Consider the following 19,025-nt stretch of genomic DNA (forward strand, 5'->3'; position numbering starts at 1 on the left):
TAGTTGTGTGGGAACGGGGAGGTTTAGGGAAAATGTGATGGCGCAGTTTGGGCTAGAAAAAGGCTTTCAGACTCTTGATGTCATTTATTTGGACAGTCATGATTGGTATTACATTTACCTTAAAGAGTTTTGTTGTCGTTCTGTTTTTAAGATTTAAAATTTTTATGTGTCTGAGTGTTTTGCCTGCCATGTAAGTGAGTGCCTATGAGCCTGGTGCCCAGAGAGGCCAGAATAGGGTACTGAATCCCCTGGGATTTGGATTAAAGACAGTTGGAAGTGACCATGTACACACTGGTAAGTGAACCCAAGTCCTCTGCAAGAGCAGCAAGTGATCTTAAATACCGAGACATCTGTCCAGAGTACGTCAAAAGAGACCTCTTCAGATATATTTATTTGTATTTGCCTGTGCACAGTTGCCCTGGAGTCTAGAAAGATGTACTGGCTCCCTGGAAACTGGAGTTCCAGGCCATTGTGGGTGCTGGGAACCACAGTCCGATTCTCTGCAGGAACAGTGAGTGCTTACCCAAAGAGGCATCACTCCAGCCCACTTTGTAAATCATAGCCCAGTAAAATTGACAAGAAATTGAAATCAATTGCAGGACGGAAAACATTCAGAAATTTATAATTTTTAGTTTTCTCTGTTCATAATATTTTAATACAATTTAAAGATCAGCATAAATAGAAACCAGCTTTTAAATGGCTGATTTTTTTCAAGCTATTACTGTAAATCATGACAAGATATAAACATAAGAAAATACAGTAAAATGAAGTGCCATGGGCCTGTTAGCTAAATACAGCATTGTTTTGTCACTTCAGATTGTGGGGTAAAGTATTTTAAAAACAGGGCCTTCTCTCTTAAACATATAATACATATTTCTTAACACTAAAACTATCAAAGTATCATCAGGTCTAACAATTGTTTTTCAACACTCACAGGAAAAAAAGAAATAAAAAAGCTTCTCTATACTTCTTCCCAGTATCAACCACTTTTTCCCAGTGAGCTGTACTGCATGTACAGTTTGCTTTACATGTGAAAGGTTTGTTTGTTGTTTTTGTTTTCAACAGAGGAGTTTCTCCGTGTAGCCCTGGCTGTCCTGGAACTTGCTTTACAGACCAGGTTAGCCTGAACTCAGAGATCCACCAGCCTCTGCCTCCCGACTGCTGGGATTCTGATCTGTGCCACCATCACCCAGCTTGATAAGTTGCCCTTTTTTTTTTTTTTTTTTTTTTTAAAGTTGTATCAGAGATGATTCCAAAAACAACTTTTTGCACTAAGTTGTTTGTACTGGAACTCAGTGTTCCAGAAGATGCTTCATTATTGAAGTCACAAAAGCATGTATAAAATGCAATTTTCAAATTATTCAAAGTACTGATACTAGTTTATTACCCTTTCTACTATACAAATTGATTCCTTCGCCTAGAGACACCACACAGACAGCCAAGGAAACCAATGAGTATCTGACTGAGCCCAAACAGGAGCTCGAGGATTCCAACGAGCAGGAGACTCAGGAATACTGAGAAGTGGAAAATCCTGTGTCTGTCTTCTTCAGAGCCGGAGTTGGGTATTCTCCAGTTATTCCCAAGGTCATTGATGGTGGTGGTCTTTAACCCGGTGGGAGAAACACAAGTGTCATTGAAGAACCACAGCAAGTTGAAAGATTCAGGATCAAAGTTACTGGGGGGAGAAGAGAAGGGTTAATATGCCTACTAACAAAATAAAAGTCCCAGCACAGTAAAACTCAACAGAACCCATAGTTAAGATCCAGTTTTCTGAGCACATATGCATAGCCCTAATACTTAAAGTCCTTACGTATCACATATTGTATTGTTCTCCCTAGAACACCTGATCTTAAGATGAACCATGTAAGACCAATGTGCTCTCACGTTAGGAAGAAAATAAATATTGAGAGTGTCAGGTGTGGGAACCTGTCCATGCAGCCTTTCCACTTGCCAAAGGCAGGGAAGCAAACACACACAGCTCAGTTTTCCACATAGATCTGCTCTGAGGCTAGATGGATGGTTTTTACTCATGACGTTTCAAATGACTTACTATCACCTAAAACAAGAATCTTTTTTAGTCCTCACACATCTATCTCGAGGTGATCTTTTTTTTCTTTTTTTGGTTTATCAGAATAAAATGGACTACTCTTAGGGAGTACACATTTCTGGATCCCAACAACTGACTTTGGACCGGAGAAAATAACAGTATTTGCAGCATATGGACATGATGCCATGGATTTGCCTGGACCACGGGATTGCCCTATTGTATTGGCCTCCCTGGATGTCTGAGTGATGCTGTCCTCACAAGTAGCCTTGTGCCCACCACATCTGTGGGCTGTTGTCATTGCTTGAGGGTTAAATGTGTGCAGTAGCGGTGGTTGGAAGTTTATTTTCCTTACTATTAAAGGAAAAGGATTTCTCTGAGTTTTAATTAGTTCACAGTAAAAATTGCTATGCAGATTTTGAGAGATTTTCTTTTGTTCTTTTTCTTTCTTTCTTTTTTTTCTAAGTAATGGGGGAAAACAGTTGTTTAGTAAAGTATAAAAGTTAAATCTGGTGGCTTTCCCTAACTGAATGGCAAATTAAAGATAGCTAATGAACTGTGTTGTCTTTCTGTTTTTGAAAATTATGCCTAAATTCACGCATAGAATTGTCTCAATGGACCATTTATATGTAACTTCCAATGTTACTACATGACTTAAATGTTTTTATTCCTGTCTATAAATATATATATAGGATGACCACATGAATCTACTAGGTGCTGTTTCTTATGTTTGTTTATTTTTATTTCAGAAGTTGAGAGGCTGGGGTGAATAAAGCCTGAGGACCAGGGTTTAAATTCCCAGTACCCATATAAAAACCCAGCACTGGGGAGGCAGAAACAAGGGAGCCCCTGAACTTAGCTGAGTTATCAGGCTCCAGGTGAGAGACTCTACCTTGGTGATCAAGGAGAGAAACTGAGGAGGACACTGTCATCAACCCCTGACCTTATGCATTGGCCCACGTCTGCACATGTATCTATCCCACACCAGCAAACATTACAAATTATCTTTGGTTTGCAAATTTAGTAATTATGGACAGGTGGGTTGGCTCAGCAGTTTAGAGCACATGCTCCCCTCCCAGGGGACCCAAGTTCAGGTCTCAACACCCACCGAGGGCAGCTCACAACTGCCTTGACTCCCATTCTATGGGGATCCACCACCTGTGGCCGCCATAGATGCTACATTTACAGTACAAACATTAATAATTAAGGACTAGACAAATAGCTCAACAGTTAAGAGCTTCTGTTGCTCTTGCAGAGGACCTGGATTCAGATTTCAGCACCCACACGATGGCTGAAAAAGCTTGTAACTCCAGTTCCAGGGTATAATGCCCTCTTCTGGCCTCCACAGGTACTGCACACACTTGCATGCAGGCAAAACCCTCATGCATAAATTTAAACTTTTTTTAAAAAAACTACAGACTTGTAGAAACTAATGTTTTTTTGCTCACCCATTCCTGTTCCCCAAGTATTTAAACTAAGTTTAGATTCCCAGAACTTTTAAGAGACGCACATAGAACCATGAATGTTCACGAGAATGTTGAGATCAACTAGACCATTTAGAGGAGACCATACTCAAAGCATTCCGAACGTGGCAGCCCCTCCACTGTCCGATATGTTAGTACTAATGTACAGTTCTCTAAGAATGTATGACCCTGTAGTCAGAACAGGGGAAAGCCTAGCATGGTGTACCACAGCTGCAGCCGGGTGAGAGAGACGCTGTAACAAAGTGCCACTCACCTCAAGTTTCTCAATGAAAATTTACAACTAACGGTACTGTTGGCTTGTGTGTTACAAATGAGAGGTCCTGCCATGAGAGCCTGGAGTGAAACCAGCATGCAGTACACAGCACCAACGATGGTGATCACACTCAGGAGCGATGAAAGAAACATCTGGAAAACAAAGCAGGGACATTTGCACACATCATCGTATGTCCATCTGTTTCAGGTTAGACAGCAGCGGCGTGTGGCACTTCATTTAGTCAGTTACTGACTGCAGTTCTCCAGTCTGTGGTCCTAGATTTTTTTTTTTCTTTGTTGTGTATGTATGAAGGGTGTGAACCAGAGGTTGGTGTTGGGTGTCTTCTTTATCACTCATTCTCCACCTTGTTTTTGAGACAAGTGTCTGTCGCTGAACCCGGAGCTCGACCATCGCACTAAGCTGGCTGGCCCTGGGCTCTGGCATCTGCCTTTCTGCCCCTGGAACACTGGGGTTATAGGGAGGTGCCACTGTGAGCCCTAGGGATCCAAACTCAGATCCTCACGCTTAGCTGTCGGACATGCCCTGACTTAGCTGCCATCTCCCTAGCTGTGTGTGCGGTAGGTCCTGAGTCTCCAGACTGCAGCTTAATTAGGTGAGGATTTATGAAAGGGGCAGAGATCAAAGCCTGCCATTGAATTACAGTTGCCAAAAGAAAAATCTCAACTTCTATATCCCTGGGTTGTCCCCACTCCTGGCCACTGATACCTGGTTCTTCCTTCCTAGTGTATATAGTTCTGACCACATTTAACCTCCACTAGATCTTAACCACCTAAATTTTGATTCCTGGGTTCTTGCCTCCCAACTCTTCCATCCATCTTTGGCTAATGCTGTAAGTGGTCAGTGGCTAGCGTCCTGAAGAAATCAATCAGCTGTAGATTCGAGAGCATGGCTGCTCAGTTCTGTGCTCTGAAGTGGGCATTTTGTTCTTGGAGCCCTTCCGAGGCAGGGTGGGATGAGTCAGCCTCCCTGGTCTCCACCCCAGGTGCTGGTGTCACTTGATTCTCCCAGTCCAGTGTGACAGCTAAAAGCTGTCTCAGCAGTGCCACATGTCCCTTTGGAGTCAGGGTGGAGGGTTTAAATCTGCTCATGGTTGAAAATACATGTTGGAGGGAAATCTTGTGCCTCTCATGAATCTGGGTCACACAAACAGATAAAGTGTGGAATTGGGCATAAGAAAGATGAAAATTAATGTTGAATGTATTTTTTCCCCAAAGAACAATTCCTGTGTTTCACAAAGTTGTCAGTGATGGTGATTATTTCAAAATCAAAAGTGAAATGAGAGAACACTTCTCCTGGCTCCTAGAGGGTTGTGTGCGGTGTGCTTCAGAGCCTTGATGAAGGTTTGTCAAAGGGCATGTGACCCCACGTACATTATCTCACGCAGCCCTTTCTTTGAACAGCCCTAAGAGATCTCTTGGTGTTTTCATTATGGAGAAGAGAAAACTAGAAAGGAGGCTGACAGCTTGTTAGGAAACTCATCTTAGGAAACACTGGTGCTCCGGTTCTTGGCAGTTGGTATCCTTAGCTGAAAGCCCACAGTAATGGGAGTTGGGATCAGTTGTAAATCCTGATTCGCCAATACTACTGTGACTTGTACAGCTGCCGAATTTACTCATCAAGAAGTGCCACTGTTACCTCTGACTTGTCGATACTAAGGGACCTTGCTGCACATGATTTTAGGTGTCTGTTTCCCATGTGAGGAGTCATTCAAGTAATTCAGCAAAATCATACCATATTGAGAAACAAAGAAAAGGGGAAGGAAGCAAAGAACTGTTAAGTGGGAAACAACTGAGACAGAGAAAGCCCTTGTGCCTGCTTCCTGCCCTGCCAAGAGGGGAGGGGAATTTTATGCCACCTTGGTCTTATCTTGACCCAGAAAGCACCAACTGTAACTTGGACACCTGGCTGCCAGCAACTGAAAGTATTGCTAAGGAGGTTTTATGGCATTGATGTAATCAGGCAATCACTAAGTGACTCAAACTATTGCTAACGGCATGAGTAATGTTACAGAATGCCTCTGTGCCACACTCCCCCCACACACACACACAACCCCTTGAAGGTCCTCAGCTTTGAATAACCTGTGATTTTTCTGAAGCATGACTGAATTATTTTTAAGATTGGTGTTAAGCAAAACAACCTAGTAACTTAAAGCCAGTAGCTACATGAAAAGTACCTCTGCTGAGGGCTGGGAAGGTGACTCAGTGACGAAGGGCAGATACTACTCTTCAGAGGACTCATGTTCAGTTCCCAGGATCCACAGTCCCACCTCCTCTAACTCGAGCTCCTGGATCCAAAGATCCAATATCCTCTTCTAACCTCAGCACATACTCAACATAGATGCAACATAATTGAAAAATTGCAAATAGCTTGGCTATTCCCACCTGCTCTAATCCTCAGAGGAGACAGAACTTTTTTTTAAAGGTGATTTAAAAGATGATCATTTTTCTTGAACGGTTATGTGCAAAAAAAATTTTTAATAGAAATTGAGAAAAGTTCAAGTGTTCAGATACTTTCCAAGTTCAAAGAATCAGAAGCAAAGCAGGATGTCTTGAGAATTTGTGAGTATCACATAGAAGTGAAGTCAAGTCAAAGTGCACTGAGGTATGGTTTAGGAACAAAAAGTGACATGCAATAAAAGGGAAAACCAAGACTTACTGAATACTTACAAAGTAATAGGAGCAAAGACAGGCTAAAAATATCAGGGTTAAAGTAATTGTAATCCTAGACATACAGAGGATACCAAAAGAAGGCTCTCTTATTTAAAAAAAAAAAAAAATCTGACATAGGCACCAGCTGGCGTGTCCTTGGGCTAGAGAGCGGGGTGTGGTGTCAACCAGCCCAGAGCGAATTAAAAAATGGGTGATGTTGAGAAAGGCAAGAAGATCTTTGTTCAGAATGGCCTCACTGTGGAAAAGGGGGCAAGCATAAGACTGGACCCAATCTCCATGGGGTTTTGGGTGGGAGACAGGTCAGGCCGCTGGATTCTCCTACACAGAAGCTAACAAGAACAAAGGATCACCTGGGGAGAGGAAATCCTGAAGGAGGGTTTGGAGAATCCCAAAAAGCACATCCCTGGGACAAAAATGATCTTCACTGGAATTAAGAAGAAGGGAGAAAGGGCAGCTTATCTTAAGAAGGCTACCAATGAGTAATTCCACTGCCTTATTTATTACAAAACAAATGTCTCATGGCTTTTAATGTGGACCATAATTTAATTCGTACATCAAAATTGAGATCCTGAGTGGCTAACAATGTTTTTGTTGGACAGTCCCAATTTACGTAAAACTGACTTGTAGTAAAGTGAAAAAAAAAAATCTTATTTTCTGGGATGGGAGAGATGGCTCAGCAGTTAAGAATAATTGCTGTTCTTCTAGAGGACTGAGAGTCAATTCCCAGCACCCACCTATCAGCCCACAACCTTCTGTAACTCCAGCTCTAGGGAATCTGGCATCCTTTCTGGCTTCCACAGGCATAGGCATAAATGCAAGCAAAATACCCATATACATAAAATAACTAACTTTTTAAACCCACAACCTATCTTCTGTGGACATTATTGCCTTTAGGACAGTGGATCTTACCCACCTCACATTGCAATCTCCTGGTACTTCTGAAGAATGACCCTCGGTGTCCTGTTCTTGGTGTAAGTAGAATTGGGAGTATAGTGGGCTTAGAAAATACTACACTATCCTGGTGAATTATTTTCTGTTCTCTCTCTCTCTCTCTCTCTCTCTCTCTCTCTCTCTCTCTCTCTCTCTCCTTTTTTCCATCAGTGTTTTGGTCAATAATGACATCTGCAAGGCATGATAGCACATGCCTTTACTCCCAGAACTCAGGAGACAGGGACAGATGGATCTCTGCAAGTTCAAAGTCAGCCCAGTCTACCTAGTGAGTTCCAAGAGAGCCAGGGCTACATAGGGAGAGCCTGTCTTAAAAAACAAACACCCCTCATCAGATTAATTCATTAATTAATTAAAATGAACTAAGATCTGACTATTGCCCACATTGGGGTTTGGTAGGCATTAAATGTTTAAAAAACAATTGGTGTCTCTTAAGAACCATTAATCTGACCTAATTAAGAGCAGTTACCCTAGCTTATGAAAACAAAAAATGAAACAAACAAACAAAAAAGCTGAGGGTTCATTTGCCGTAAGTATTTTATATACAATTCAAAACAAGTGTTTTAGTATTATGAAATGGATCCATTACAGTTCTGGATGTGACATAAATTCTCACTTGGACAATTCCTTAGGTGACGTGGAAGTTGAGGAAAGGACCAAAGGCTAGCTACAAACATGGAGCCAAAAAAAAAAAAAAAAGTCTTCTTACTCTTAACATGACTATAGCCAACCTCACCAGCATTTATCCAAGGCTGAGGCCTAGCAGGGGCTGATGACCCAGGGTGGTTTTGCTCAAATGTCATTCATTGGCTGCTAATGTACTGCATCCAAGCCCACTGCTCCGTACTCACCCCGCTCTTGTTATTACAGCATGCTCTTTTTCTCGCTGCCAAGGACATTGTTGTTGCCGGGATGACCTGGAATGGAACGTTACGGGAAAGATGAGTACTATCCCTTCTCATCAGATGAAATCCCAGTCATCACCACCTTCCATTTATTGCCCCTTGGGAGAATTCAGGGCTCAGGAGAACGAAAGAGGAAATCTGGCGACGTCCTTGGCTTGTGAACCTTAACATTGGATCGGTTCCAGCCATAAAGATCGAAAGGGCAAGAGTCGATAGCAGTTATGAAGCTTTCTGTCTGCTTTCCTGTTTACCCTGAGCTGGCTACAGCCTCCTGGATTTTAAGTAGAGTAGGCTTATTAGCGCATGAGTTTGGGGAGGAATCTTAAAGATTTTGTTTCTGTCACCCTGTTTCCCTTTTCTCTCTTCCCCTCTCTACCTTTCTCTCCCCTGGTATGGCTCCCCTCCCTCTCCTTAAGCTACTATAACCTGCAGCCATATCTCATTTCCTGTAAATTAAGCAAATCAATCCAGAAAGAAGGAAATCAACATTGTTTGCCTGCACTCAGTAGGGACCAGTTCAAGCCATCCCCAGTTGCCCCAGTTTCTGCACCCCAGGCCACCATCGTATTGCAAAGTGTTCTCAAGCCTGTATTTGAGAATGACTGTTGGGCCCCATGTTCTTTTCTGCTCCTGCATCCTTAATATTTACTGATTGTACTTTACACTGGTGCTTAGCAGTCTTTGGGGTTTTTTGTTTGTGGTTCATTTGTTTGTTTGAGACAAGATCTTGCTATGTATAGCCTTGGCTGGCCTGGAACTGACTATATAGACCAGGCTGGCCTCAAACTCACAGAGATCTGCCTGTGGCTGCCTCCTGAGTACTGGGATTAAAGGCAGGAAGAAATTTAGTGTATGTGGCATTGTACACTGCTGAGGAGAGCTGTAAATGGTATCACGTTCTTAACAGTTTTCTATTTTTAAAAAGAATTAGGTATCAGCTCTGAGTGGAAACTCCTCACTAGGAGTTTTGCATTATTGAAGGACAGAATGTCAGTTGCTTCCTTCCACTTGCCCGTGTTCAGCTGTGACAAGCTGTGTTCAGTGTTTGCCAGCTCAGCCTGGGCACCCTGGAATGGTTCTCCCACTGTTCCGCCTTGCTAACATGACCAGGTTCTGTAACTACATAACAGCTGTTAATCAGAAGTTGATGTCCTTGTCACAGTCCTCAGATGGAGCACTGGTGTATTTCTTATCTCGATCCCCCATTTTACCACTCTCAAGTCAGATGGGGCAAGTCTGAGGAGCTTGCCTAACAAAGTCGGAGAGCTCGGAGCCAAGCTACACCTGTGATCTCTAACCCATTGCCCCACACTGACTGGTTCTTAAAAGCCACAAAGCCACCCATTCTTGTCTCCTGGCACCCCACCACCCTTGCTCTTCTCAGACTCCCTCTAATTGTTCCTTCCTCCATTCTCTTCCAAAGACACATCTACCTGTTATTTTAGAACAGATTTATGTCTTTCATAAGGCAGCTTTCCCAACACATGTCACCCCATCTAATCCCATGCTGACTCCATGTCACTCCATGTTGCCGAGCTTTGTTCATCCATTGAGTACTGCTCCTTTTCCAGTACATATGGCTGCCCAGTCATCCCTATGCATAACTGAAAGCCCAGAAAGAAAGGGAAAAGAAATATTTGTCATCATTTATACACTGGTGAGTATACACTCTTGCCCCTATCACCTCATTTTTATAAATAAAGTTTTATTGGAATCCTATCTCATTTGCATAATATCTGTAGCTGCTTTTGCATTAAAATATTAGGACTGAATATTCCTAAGCATATTTGAGTGCATGAGGTTTTGTGAAATTCAGTCTTTTGGTTTTATAAATAATTACCATTCAGTTTCTTGGCAGGAAGCAATGTTTTCCTCCAGTTTTAGAAATGGTACAGTTTCAGAAGGAAGCTTCAGTTTCACAAGAGCCTTAGACAGTTAAAAACTGTGATAGAAGTAGGACTATGGGGAATCCTCTAGGCTCTTGAACACGAGAACAACATGCAAAGCCCTAGCTCAGCATGACCATAGAAGCTCTGGTTTGTAAAGGTTTTGCATGCAATCTTCTAATCTGTTTGACTTGAAGCCATTTGTTTTCCATTAAGATTTTAATAACTGCTTCTGACAAATTATCCTTATGTAGTCAGTAAAATCAATAAAAAGGATGATTAAGACCAGACTTACAATTAACTCTATATAAAGTAAAAGAGCTTTTATGTTTGTATTTTCCAAGGGACATTTTAAAGTGCTTTAAACGCTTGGTCAAGTCTCATTTATATTGACATTTCCCCGAGCCTTAGTAGATAATGTTAAAGATAATTAACTTGGTGATGTTTTACTTGGTTACAGTTTCCAAAGATAAAAAAGGTTCACCTCTGATTGGGGTTGGTCCTAAAATCATAAAATAAATGACTTCATAAAGTAATCAGTCATGGGCCCCAGAGTTTGTGTTTGTAGTTTGTAGTTTTTCTGTAAAAATCCCCCTTTCTGAAGAGATCCTAATTTTAAATGTAGCAACTTCCCAAAGGTCTCAAGGGCTATGACCAAGGGCTCAGCACACTTAGGGGAGTCTTCCTTACAAACTGTCCTGCAGAAGCCAGAGTTGTGACAGATGCCACGAGGGACATAATTCCCGTGAAAAAGGTGTGTTTCTTCCTTTGATGTGGAGCTACGGATCATGAACACACACTTGCCTTCAGGGTTAGCCACCTGTCTGCTTGTAGGGGCTAACCTCCAGCCTCAGGGACTGCCTCCGAAGAGCATGAGAGTTTTTCATGAGTTTGAGGCTTTATTCAATTTTGGTTAATATTTATTGAGAGAAGCAAGATAGACTTAGTTGTGGTACAAGGAGTCCAGATTCTCTGAAGTGTTTCTCCGGTGTGTAGACCTTTCTATGACTCAGCTTCCTGGTCCTTCTACTTTATGGATTTTATCTTTGACCCCTGTGGGCCTGAGACAAGAATTAAAGAGCATGGCATTTAACTAGCTTTGGCATTAGATAAATCTAGAACTGGGTTTCACACCCATCGTGTGACCTGGGTAACATTCTCAACCTTCTGTTTTTCTGGCCTATAAAGCACAAGTATCTGATAATTGCAGCCAGGATGATTGCAATGAAACTGCATCCCCAGCAGGGTGTCAGCATGCGAAAGCTCTATGCCTCTCTTGTCATTGTTGGTCTGTCTAGTCTCTGCTCTGGCTCCTTGCTTTCTCAAAAATAAAATAAAATAAAATAAAATAAAATAAAATAAAATAAAATAAAATGCACAAGAGATGTAAATGGCCCCCCGTTTTCTTTAATACTCAGATCCTTGAAATGTTCTCTCCTGTGCTTTGGGGAAATGCCAGTTCATGTCTAGAGATAGCTGAGTTTTTTAAACAGCCTGTCTCAGCTGGGGCACCCATGGGAGCTTTGCAGAAGTTGCCTAGCTCAGATGCACTCTATAGGCTTCTGACTCTGCTTGTACAGGGTGAAGAGGAGGCCAGGGAGCCTCCTAGAAGAAGGATGCGGGCCTGATGCATTGCTTTTGCTTCCCACTGGTCAGCCTGGAAGAGAGCTGTCATGACCGTTCGAAGAGGTGGCCCAGATTTTGCGAAAGCTTTTCCTGTGGCTGTGCCTGCCTGAAGCAGATGGCTAGATCATTGTTTGGCAAAGGAAAAGCCATCAACCTGTGGGGAAGGCTTCCTGAATGGATTTGCAGTGCCCAACAGGTTCAAACCCAAGGTGTCAGCCAAAGGGCACAGTTTTATATACAAAGTTTTATATACTGTGGCCTAATAGGTTTTGTTGCTTAGGGTTTGGGTGTATTTTTTGTTGGCTGTTTTCTATTTTAGGGCTGGTTGGTTGGTTGGCTGGTTGGCTGGCTGCATGGGTGGGTGGGCTTTTTGAGACCCCGTGTCATTATATAGCACAAGTTGACTTCAGACTTGGCAATCCTCTGACCTCACTCTTTCCAGTGGTAGAATCCCAAGTGTATGTCACCATACTCAGCTCTAAGAATGTTTTTTTTTTTATGCAAGCTTAAGGAGAAACCAGTAGGAGAAAACTGGTCTTCACTAGGAATTAATGACCCATTGGTGGGAGACACAGCTCAGGAATTAAGAGCTCGGTACAGCTCTTGTGAAGAACTGAGGTTTGGTTCCCAGCACCCATATCAGAAGGCTCACAACTTCCTGTAACTCCAGCTCCAGGAGACCTTATGCCCTCTTCTGGCCTCCACAGGCACTGCATTTATGTGAAGAAACCCAAAAACACATATACATGCAGAGTATGTGTGTATATATTACACACACACACACATATATATATATATATATATATACATGTGTGTATACATGTATATATTATATATTATAAATACAGTGATTCAAGCCTTGTTTGTTCACTCAGATAAGCACAGCAAGACTCTCTGTGTGGATAAAGGAGAAAAAAGAATGAAATGAGGAAGGGGCTAAGACACTTCCTCCAATAATTAGATCCAACTAATTAGATACAAGTAGAGAACTCCTTTTTTATGTTCTTAGTTTCTTTAAGAGTTACTTCTGTGACACCTTATCTACAGAACCCTTGTAATGTAAACATTTATAGTTCTCTCTCTCTCAAGCTCATCTCTCTCACACTTTCTATACCCACTGTTTCACGGCACAAGTTATAGAACAAAAGCAAGTTCCTAGGTGCTGAGTTGCCAATTTCAGCATCCCTAAACCTGTCACACAGGGACCAAAGCAGAGCACTAGGATACGTGATTTAGTAGTCATACTATATCAGAGACAGACCCATAGGCTTTCATGTTCTTCCAGGTCTGAAAAGTGGACTCTACAAGTGGCTTCTGCCAGACTAGCTGCCTCAGGATTTCTAGGAGAAAACTGACTCCGAAATGCTCTAACAGTTCACTGTCAAGAACTCAGGAATTCTGTGTTGTACCACTCTCCACCCGATTTCAACAAAGACGCCTGCCCCTTCCATATGCTCAGACTGTAAGACTGTGGCATTCTGGGATCTATGCAGGAGCCAAAACAAACGGCCTGTGAGGTCAGACACTGCCTTAAATTGCTTCTCTATTGCTGCAATAGAACACCATGACCATCGCCAAGCCGCTTACAAAAGAGACCCAGGATTTTGATCTCTATGTCTTGGGCCAGCTCCCTTAAGAAGCAGGCTGAATCTCACTGTGCCATCTCTAAGACCACCCAAGCACAGAAGGCTTTTCAGTCCTGTGGAGCGGCTTCCCACTTCTTCCACGTTCCCTATAAATACCTGCAAATCAGAATGGGACAAAGAAAAAGATGAGGTGATGGATTAAAAGATACCCCACAGAGCAGGGGTGTAGCTTGGTGGCTTGAAATATGTAAAGCCCAGAGTTCTGGTACCACATTTAAAAAAGAAAAAAACTAAAATTTCTTAATATCAAAACAATAAGGTTCGAAAGTATTGCACCAGTGAAAAAATGATGTAGGTAATGAATTAACCAACTTCTGTCAACTTTTTGCCTTAAGGTCTCTGCAATGGACCATAGTTTTCCTTATGTAAATTATCAGTCTTCAGACTATAACAGTACAAACAAATGGCAAACTGGATTTCTAACCGTATCCTTTGAAGACATAGTTGACTGCAAGGCTGAAAGTCACACTTTAGACACTGGTTAAAAAAAAAAAATAGTACACCCTTCTCCAAGTCAAGTCGGGTAGGCATTACTCACCATCAGGCCTGCTCCTATAATTCCTGGGAACCACCACTCATAGCAAGAGATGGGGTTCTGAGAAGCTGAGTCTCCCTCCACTAAGCTGATACCCAGAGGTATACAGTTGATGACCACTCCTAGCACGACCAGAATCAGCAGGCTGAAGCCATTGCAGGATGTCCACCCCTCGCAGCACGTCATGGTCTTCCTGATGCAGTGAGAACCCTCCTCAGAGTGCCTGGGCTTGGGGAGCTCCGCCTGGTCTTTTATCCCAGTGCTCTGGTTAAAGTTTAGCACTTAGGAAAAATGAGTTTCGGAAAGCAGTTCCAGTTCAGAGTCCAGTAGGGCAGGAAGTTATGAGGATTATGACGGGAACCACTAATCATTTTATATTATGATGGGATGAAGGAAAACAGAAAAAAAAGTCTATGGTTTCTATGTGGTGAATTTACACACGAAGATAAGCGAGTAAGAAAACTGACAAAAATGGGCTTGTTTGGCATAACTCTTCTAAAATATTCCTTTACTGATACGCCTTATAAAAAGTAAGAAGACAAGCGTATCCAATTAGAATAAACTACTTTTCATTTGTCAACACTATTATGTATGAAGTATCTTTATTTTGGAGTTATTCAGTGAGAATATGAACATGTGTAGGATTAGGAAAATATTCCTCCCCTCAGTATCCCCGATTATACTACATATTAGTGTTCTATTTCAGGCTTTTTCTTCACATGCAGCATTTTTAATTCTGAATTAGTCCAGTCTTGTAAATGATTTGCACACAGCCCACCTACGACATCTGGAAAGTCTGGCTAACGTCACCGGAAGGAAGTGATCCGATATGGAAACCATGACAAAATCAACGGTAGGGAGACTGGAGAGGAGATGATGGTGTCTGGCTTTATCAGACCTTGAACCGTGTACCACTTTCTCTTTAGAGACTGCGGCTCTGTGCTCTCTCCCGCTATCTTTTTGACTCCCTCACAGAAAGACTCAATCAAATGCAAAAGTGCTTGTTCACACTGTGCAGTCCCCAAAGCCCACAGGAGGCCTCACTCATGTTGGGTTGCGCGAGAGACACAGGTGAGCAGCAGCGACAGCTGCATCCAGGCTCCCGTATACACTGACACCATGCTTTGAAAGGCAGCTGCTCTCGTTACTGCCTGAACTTGCCTGCTCCATTTCTGTTCACTCGCTAGAAGATGAGTCATTGGGCTACACCTGACTATGAGTGGGTAGTAAAATTCAAATGAGTATATCCAGGAGAAACACTCAAACATCAGCCAGCTCGATCTACCTGTCTGTAACACCCTCCTTTCATTCCCAGAGCACGGATTCTGCAGATGCTGTTGGAGAGGATAAGGGAGTACATCATCGTGGAACCTGCTGGATTTGCTGGGGGTGGGAGAAAACAAGTGTGCTTGGAAAGGAGCGGCTTGAGTGACCTCTCAGTGGCTTTCTACATCTTGATTTCTGCCTTACAAAGAACGACTAGAGTCCTATCCTGTAGTCCCATAATAAGCCCTACTCTTTTTGGGCTTCTATTTTTCTGTAACCACGAGAGCTAAAGCCAGAAGGCTACTAAAACCAGCTGCTGGAAAGTATGCTCATTCTTTGTCACATAGCTTGACAAAAGCAGGAGTCCAAATGCTCAGAAGAGAAGAGTTTATTCACATGGGCTGCGAATCAGTGTTCTGTTACGCTTTGAAAATGGCTAAAATTTGACAAAGGGGTGGTGACAGAAACATTCTTGTAACCATGTCAGCCACTTACAAAAAAATCACAGTTCTTCTGTCTGTGTTAAGTGAAAAGAGATGCCCTTAAGGGATTCTGTGTACAAAATTGCTGAAAAGGCTAGAGGAAAGGCCAAGGTCTTAGCTTGTCTGCAGGAAGCCTTCCGAGAACGTGACAACTAAACTACCTGAAAGGAGCCGCTGCCTCTGCTGCTTTCAAAAAGGCAGAAAAATCAGGCCGCTACCTCTGCCATAAGCAAGTCCAAGCACACACTAATTTAGGTGGAGGTCAGGAGAGCAATGCCACAGTTTTCATCAGTGCCCTATGTACGGCACACTCCAGGCTGGTGGATGAGCCCTGGAACACTGACCTTACCCATTTCAACTGCGAAACACATGAAACACAGAAGCCATAAAACACGGAGGATTCAGGGTCCAGCGTATGCCTTTTCAACAGCAATAGACAGAGGAATGAGAAGATAGCCTTAGTTTGTCCTGCTTTCCGTATCTCACTCAAAGATCCATCTTGTTGTTGCTTATCTTAGCCGTTGCAGAGGATGCAGTGGACCCTGGGGAAAGCGTCCCCCTTTGTTGTACAGGAAGGACAACCAGAAAGACACTGAAATAGGTAATAAACAAGACAGTTCACCAGGACTACCATAGCTACCTTATTAAATTGTACGGTGAAAACTTGCTAGATTATCTAGGTTACAACACCAGATCGTTTGACAGTGGTTTGAACAGTGTTTGTGCTTATCAGTCTAGAATGACATGTAATATTTTTAGAATAAGTCAGGGCTCTCCTGCTCCTACTGTCTTCTCAGCCCTCTGTCTCTGAAGCTTTACCCCTTGTAAATGGTTCACATGATGTCAAGCCGGGCCTCAACCGTGCAGTCTGCTGCCTGACCTGTTGAACTACCCCAGCAAGGATTTACGGGATATAAACAGGTAGAAAATACTCACCAAAGCTAACTTAGCATGTCTCCTGAGATCGATCGAGAGTCTTGATAGAGCAGCAGCTATACATGACACACATGCAGCGTAGGTAACTGCTGAGACATATATATGAATATATGTTTATGGATTTTCTCTTATATTATTATTCATTTCCACACTTACACAGTTCTCAGCCCTACCCACTTACAGCTAAATAAGCTCACATGACTACTTTCAACCAATGGAAAGACAGGAAAAGAAAACCATGTCACCATCCAGCCAAATTTCTTTGCAAGCACTGGGCTCTATCTACCTTGTTGTCCACCACAGACTGGGAACAACAAAACTGTCTTAGAAAGTCATGCGTTGATCACGTCAACGCCTTCTTCAGCCAAGCTCCTGAATAACTGAATGGAGCCTTTGGCTCATATTCCCTTCTGCCTACCTAAAATTACCCAGGATTATTGACATCAACCAGAAAAAAACTTCTATTCCATTGACTCGCTGTACATTTTTATGTCTATTTGTTTTTGTAGCTTTCGTTTCTGTATTACATTCTGTCTTCTTATAACTTCACTGGAATTTGCAACCTGTGTTGCCAAAAGATCAGTTCCAATAGTCTTCAAAAAAAAAAAAATCAAATCAAAGACAGTGACACACGGTATTTTTCCATTGTTTTATTAATAAATTATATTGGGGAAGGAAGGAAACACTTTTAAGTTAAGACACATGGAGTATACAACCAAGGTAAACAGACATAAAAGTACAGGCATTCCATCAGAAGTAAACCATCTCAAAACAATAGGTTATATTAAGACCACTTTCCCTCAGCTGAGATCATTAATGTGGATTTTTCTGGACCTTCGTGAAGTCCTGTTTTTGTTACAATGCAGATTATAATTGACAGTTTGTAGTGGGCTGAGGGTGAATTTTAAAATATAAATACATTATAATGCTCCCTGCATTTAAGTTAGCAATGTGAGTATCAGGAATTAGAAAAGAAAAAGTAGAAGAGGTCCTTAGACATTCTGAGTTCAACTTTATTATTTCATCAATAAATGAGCAAGTTCAAGAGGGCTGAATCATTTATCCATGGTTAGGCATCTCCAGCAAAACATAGATTGATTTTAGTCTCCTGCTTTCTACTCAGATATATTTCTATTAACCCTTACAGCTTGATATCTGGGTGAAGTTGGAGGGATTACAGTACATCTGCATCTAACACTCTAAGTATATGAGCCTGGATCCTAGCATCACCTGCCTAGAGGCCAGAAGGCCAGCAGCCATGCTAGCAGCAACACTTCTTGCAGCAGCACTTCTGCTGGCAGCAGCCCTTCCCACAGCCACAGCCACAGCCACCACAGCCACAGGAGTTGCAGCAGCAGCGGCGGCAGTAGTAGCAGACCACAGGTTTGCAGCAGCAGCAGCCACAGCAGCCGCAGCAGCCGCCGCAGCCACCACAGCACCTGTAGCACCTGTAGGTGGTGCAGCTGTTACAGCCACCACAGCCTCCACAGCCACAACCACCACAGCCACCACAGCCGCCACAGCCACCACAGCCACCACAGCCTCCACAGCCACCACAGCCACAGCTGCCACAGCCACAGCCGCCACAGCCACAGCCGCTACAGCCACAGCTGCCACAGCCACCACAGCCTCCACAACCACAGCAACCCATGGTGTCAGTAGAGAGGACTCAGGTCAAATGAGCAGAAGAGTGACTTGGGAGAGGAGAGGTTGGTCTGATGCCTTCTTCTGCTGGAGGCAGGGCTTATATACCATCTTAAGGCAGGCATGACCCAAGCATGTGGTTTCTATTGTTTACCTCAGCTTCCTTGAGAGACGTCTTCAGCACTTCAGGTTTATTTCCTTCTTCGGGAACTTTGCCCTCACAAACAGCTTATTTTTAGCTACGGATTTGTTTTGAAAGTATATTTACGTTTGAGCTCTGGACTAGTTTGCTTACATACTATTGTCTGCATGGCCAATGAGAGGCTCACCGTCAAGTTTGTATTTGAACCTAGCTTTTACTGGACTCTTGAGACCAACCCTTTCCCACAGTCTTTCCATGTCATCACCGATCTCTGCAGAGATGATGCAAAGAAATACTGTTTTAGGATCTGCCAATCGGAGGCCTCCAAACTAACATTTCCAGAGTGTACACGAACTTGCCACACGCATGCAGTAACTTGGGTTTGATCCTGGCAGTGCAAAGGATAAATAGGCAAGGGGTTTTTGGTTTTGGTTGGTTTTTAAGAGAGATAGTGAAAGTCACCTCAAAACTTAGCAGAAAGAGGAATCTCCCGGCATTTTACCGTGACACCTGGAGCTGCTGTACTATGAACCACATG

At 42.8% G+C, this 19,025-nt stretch overlaps 1 protein-coding gene across 1 annotated transcript; it reads right to left on the reverse strand.

Annotated features, from left to right (window-relative positions):
* Positions 1 to 606: 606 nt before the first annotated feature.
* Tm4sf20 (transmembrane 4 L six family member 20) lies at positions 607 to 14,255 on the reverse strand. The gene is made up of 4 exons (XM_021635101.2): positions 14,021 to 14,255; positions 8,271 to 8,336; positions 3,782 to 3,933; positions 607 to 1,675 (listed from the first exon to the last, which is right to left on the reverse strand). The coding sequence occupies exons 1-4, from the start codon at positions 14,201 to 14,203 to the stop codon at positions 1,396 to 1,398; spliced, it is 681 nt and encodes a 226-aa protein (XP_021490776.1). The 5' UTR covers positions 14,204 to 14,255; the 3' UTR covers positions 607 to 1,395.
* Between the last annotated feature and the right edge of the window lie 4,770 nt (positions 14,256 to 19,025).

Source organism: Meriones unguiculatus, chromosome 15 (genome assembly GCF_030254825.1).
Source record: "Meriones unguiculatus strain TT.TT164.6M chromosome 15, Bangor_MerUng_6.1, whole genome shotgun sequence".
Lineage (NCBI taxonomy): Eukaryota > Metazoa > Chordata > Mammalia > Rodentia > Muridae > Meriones > Meriones unguiculatus.

Excerpts from the sequence above, each read along its gene's own strand:
- Tm4sf20 (XM_021635101.2), bottom strand. The coding sequence starts at position 14,203 with ATGACGTGCTGCGAGGGGTGGACATCCTGCAATGGCTTCAGCCTGCTG. Across the intron at positions 3,934-8,270 it reads GCTGTAATAACAAGAGCGGG|ATGTTTCTTTCATCGCTCCT; the intron begins GTGAGTACGGAG and ends TTTGTTTTCCAG. Across the intron at positions 1,676-3,781 it reads TTTTCATTGAGAAACTTGAG|TAACTTTGATCCTGAATCTT; the intron begins GTGAGTGGCACT and ends TTCTCCCCCCAG.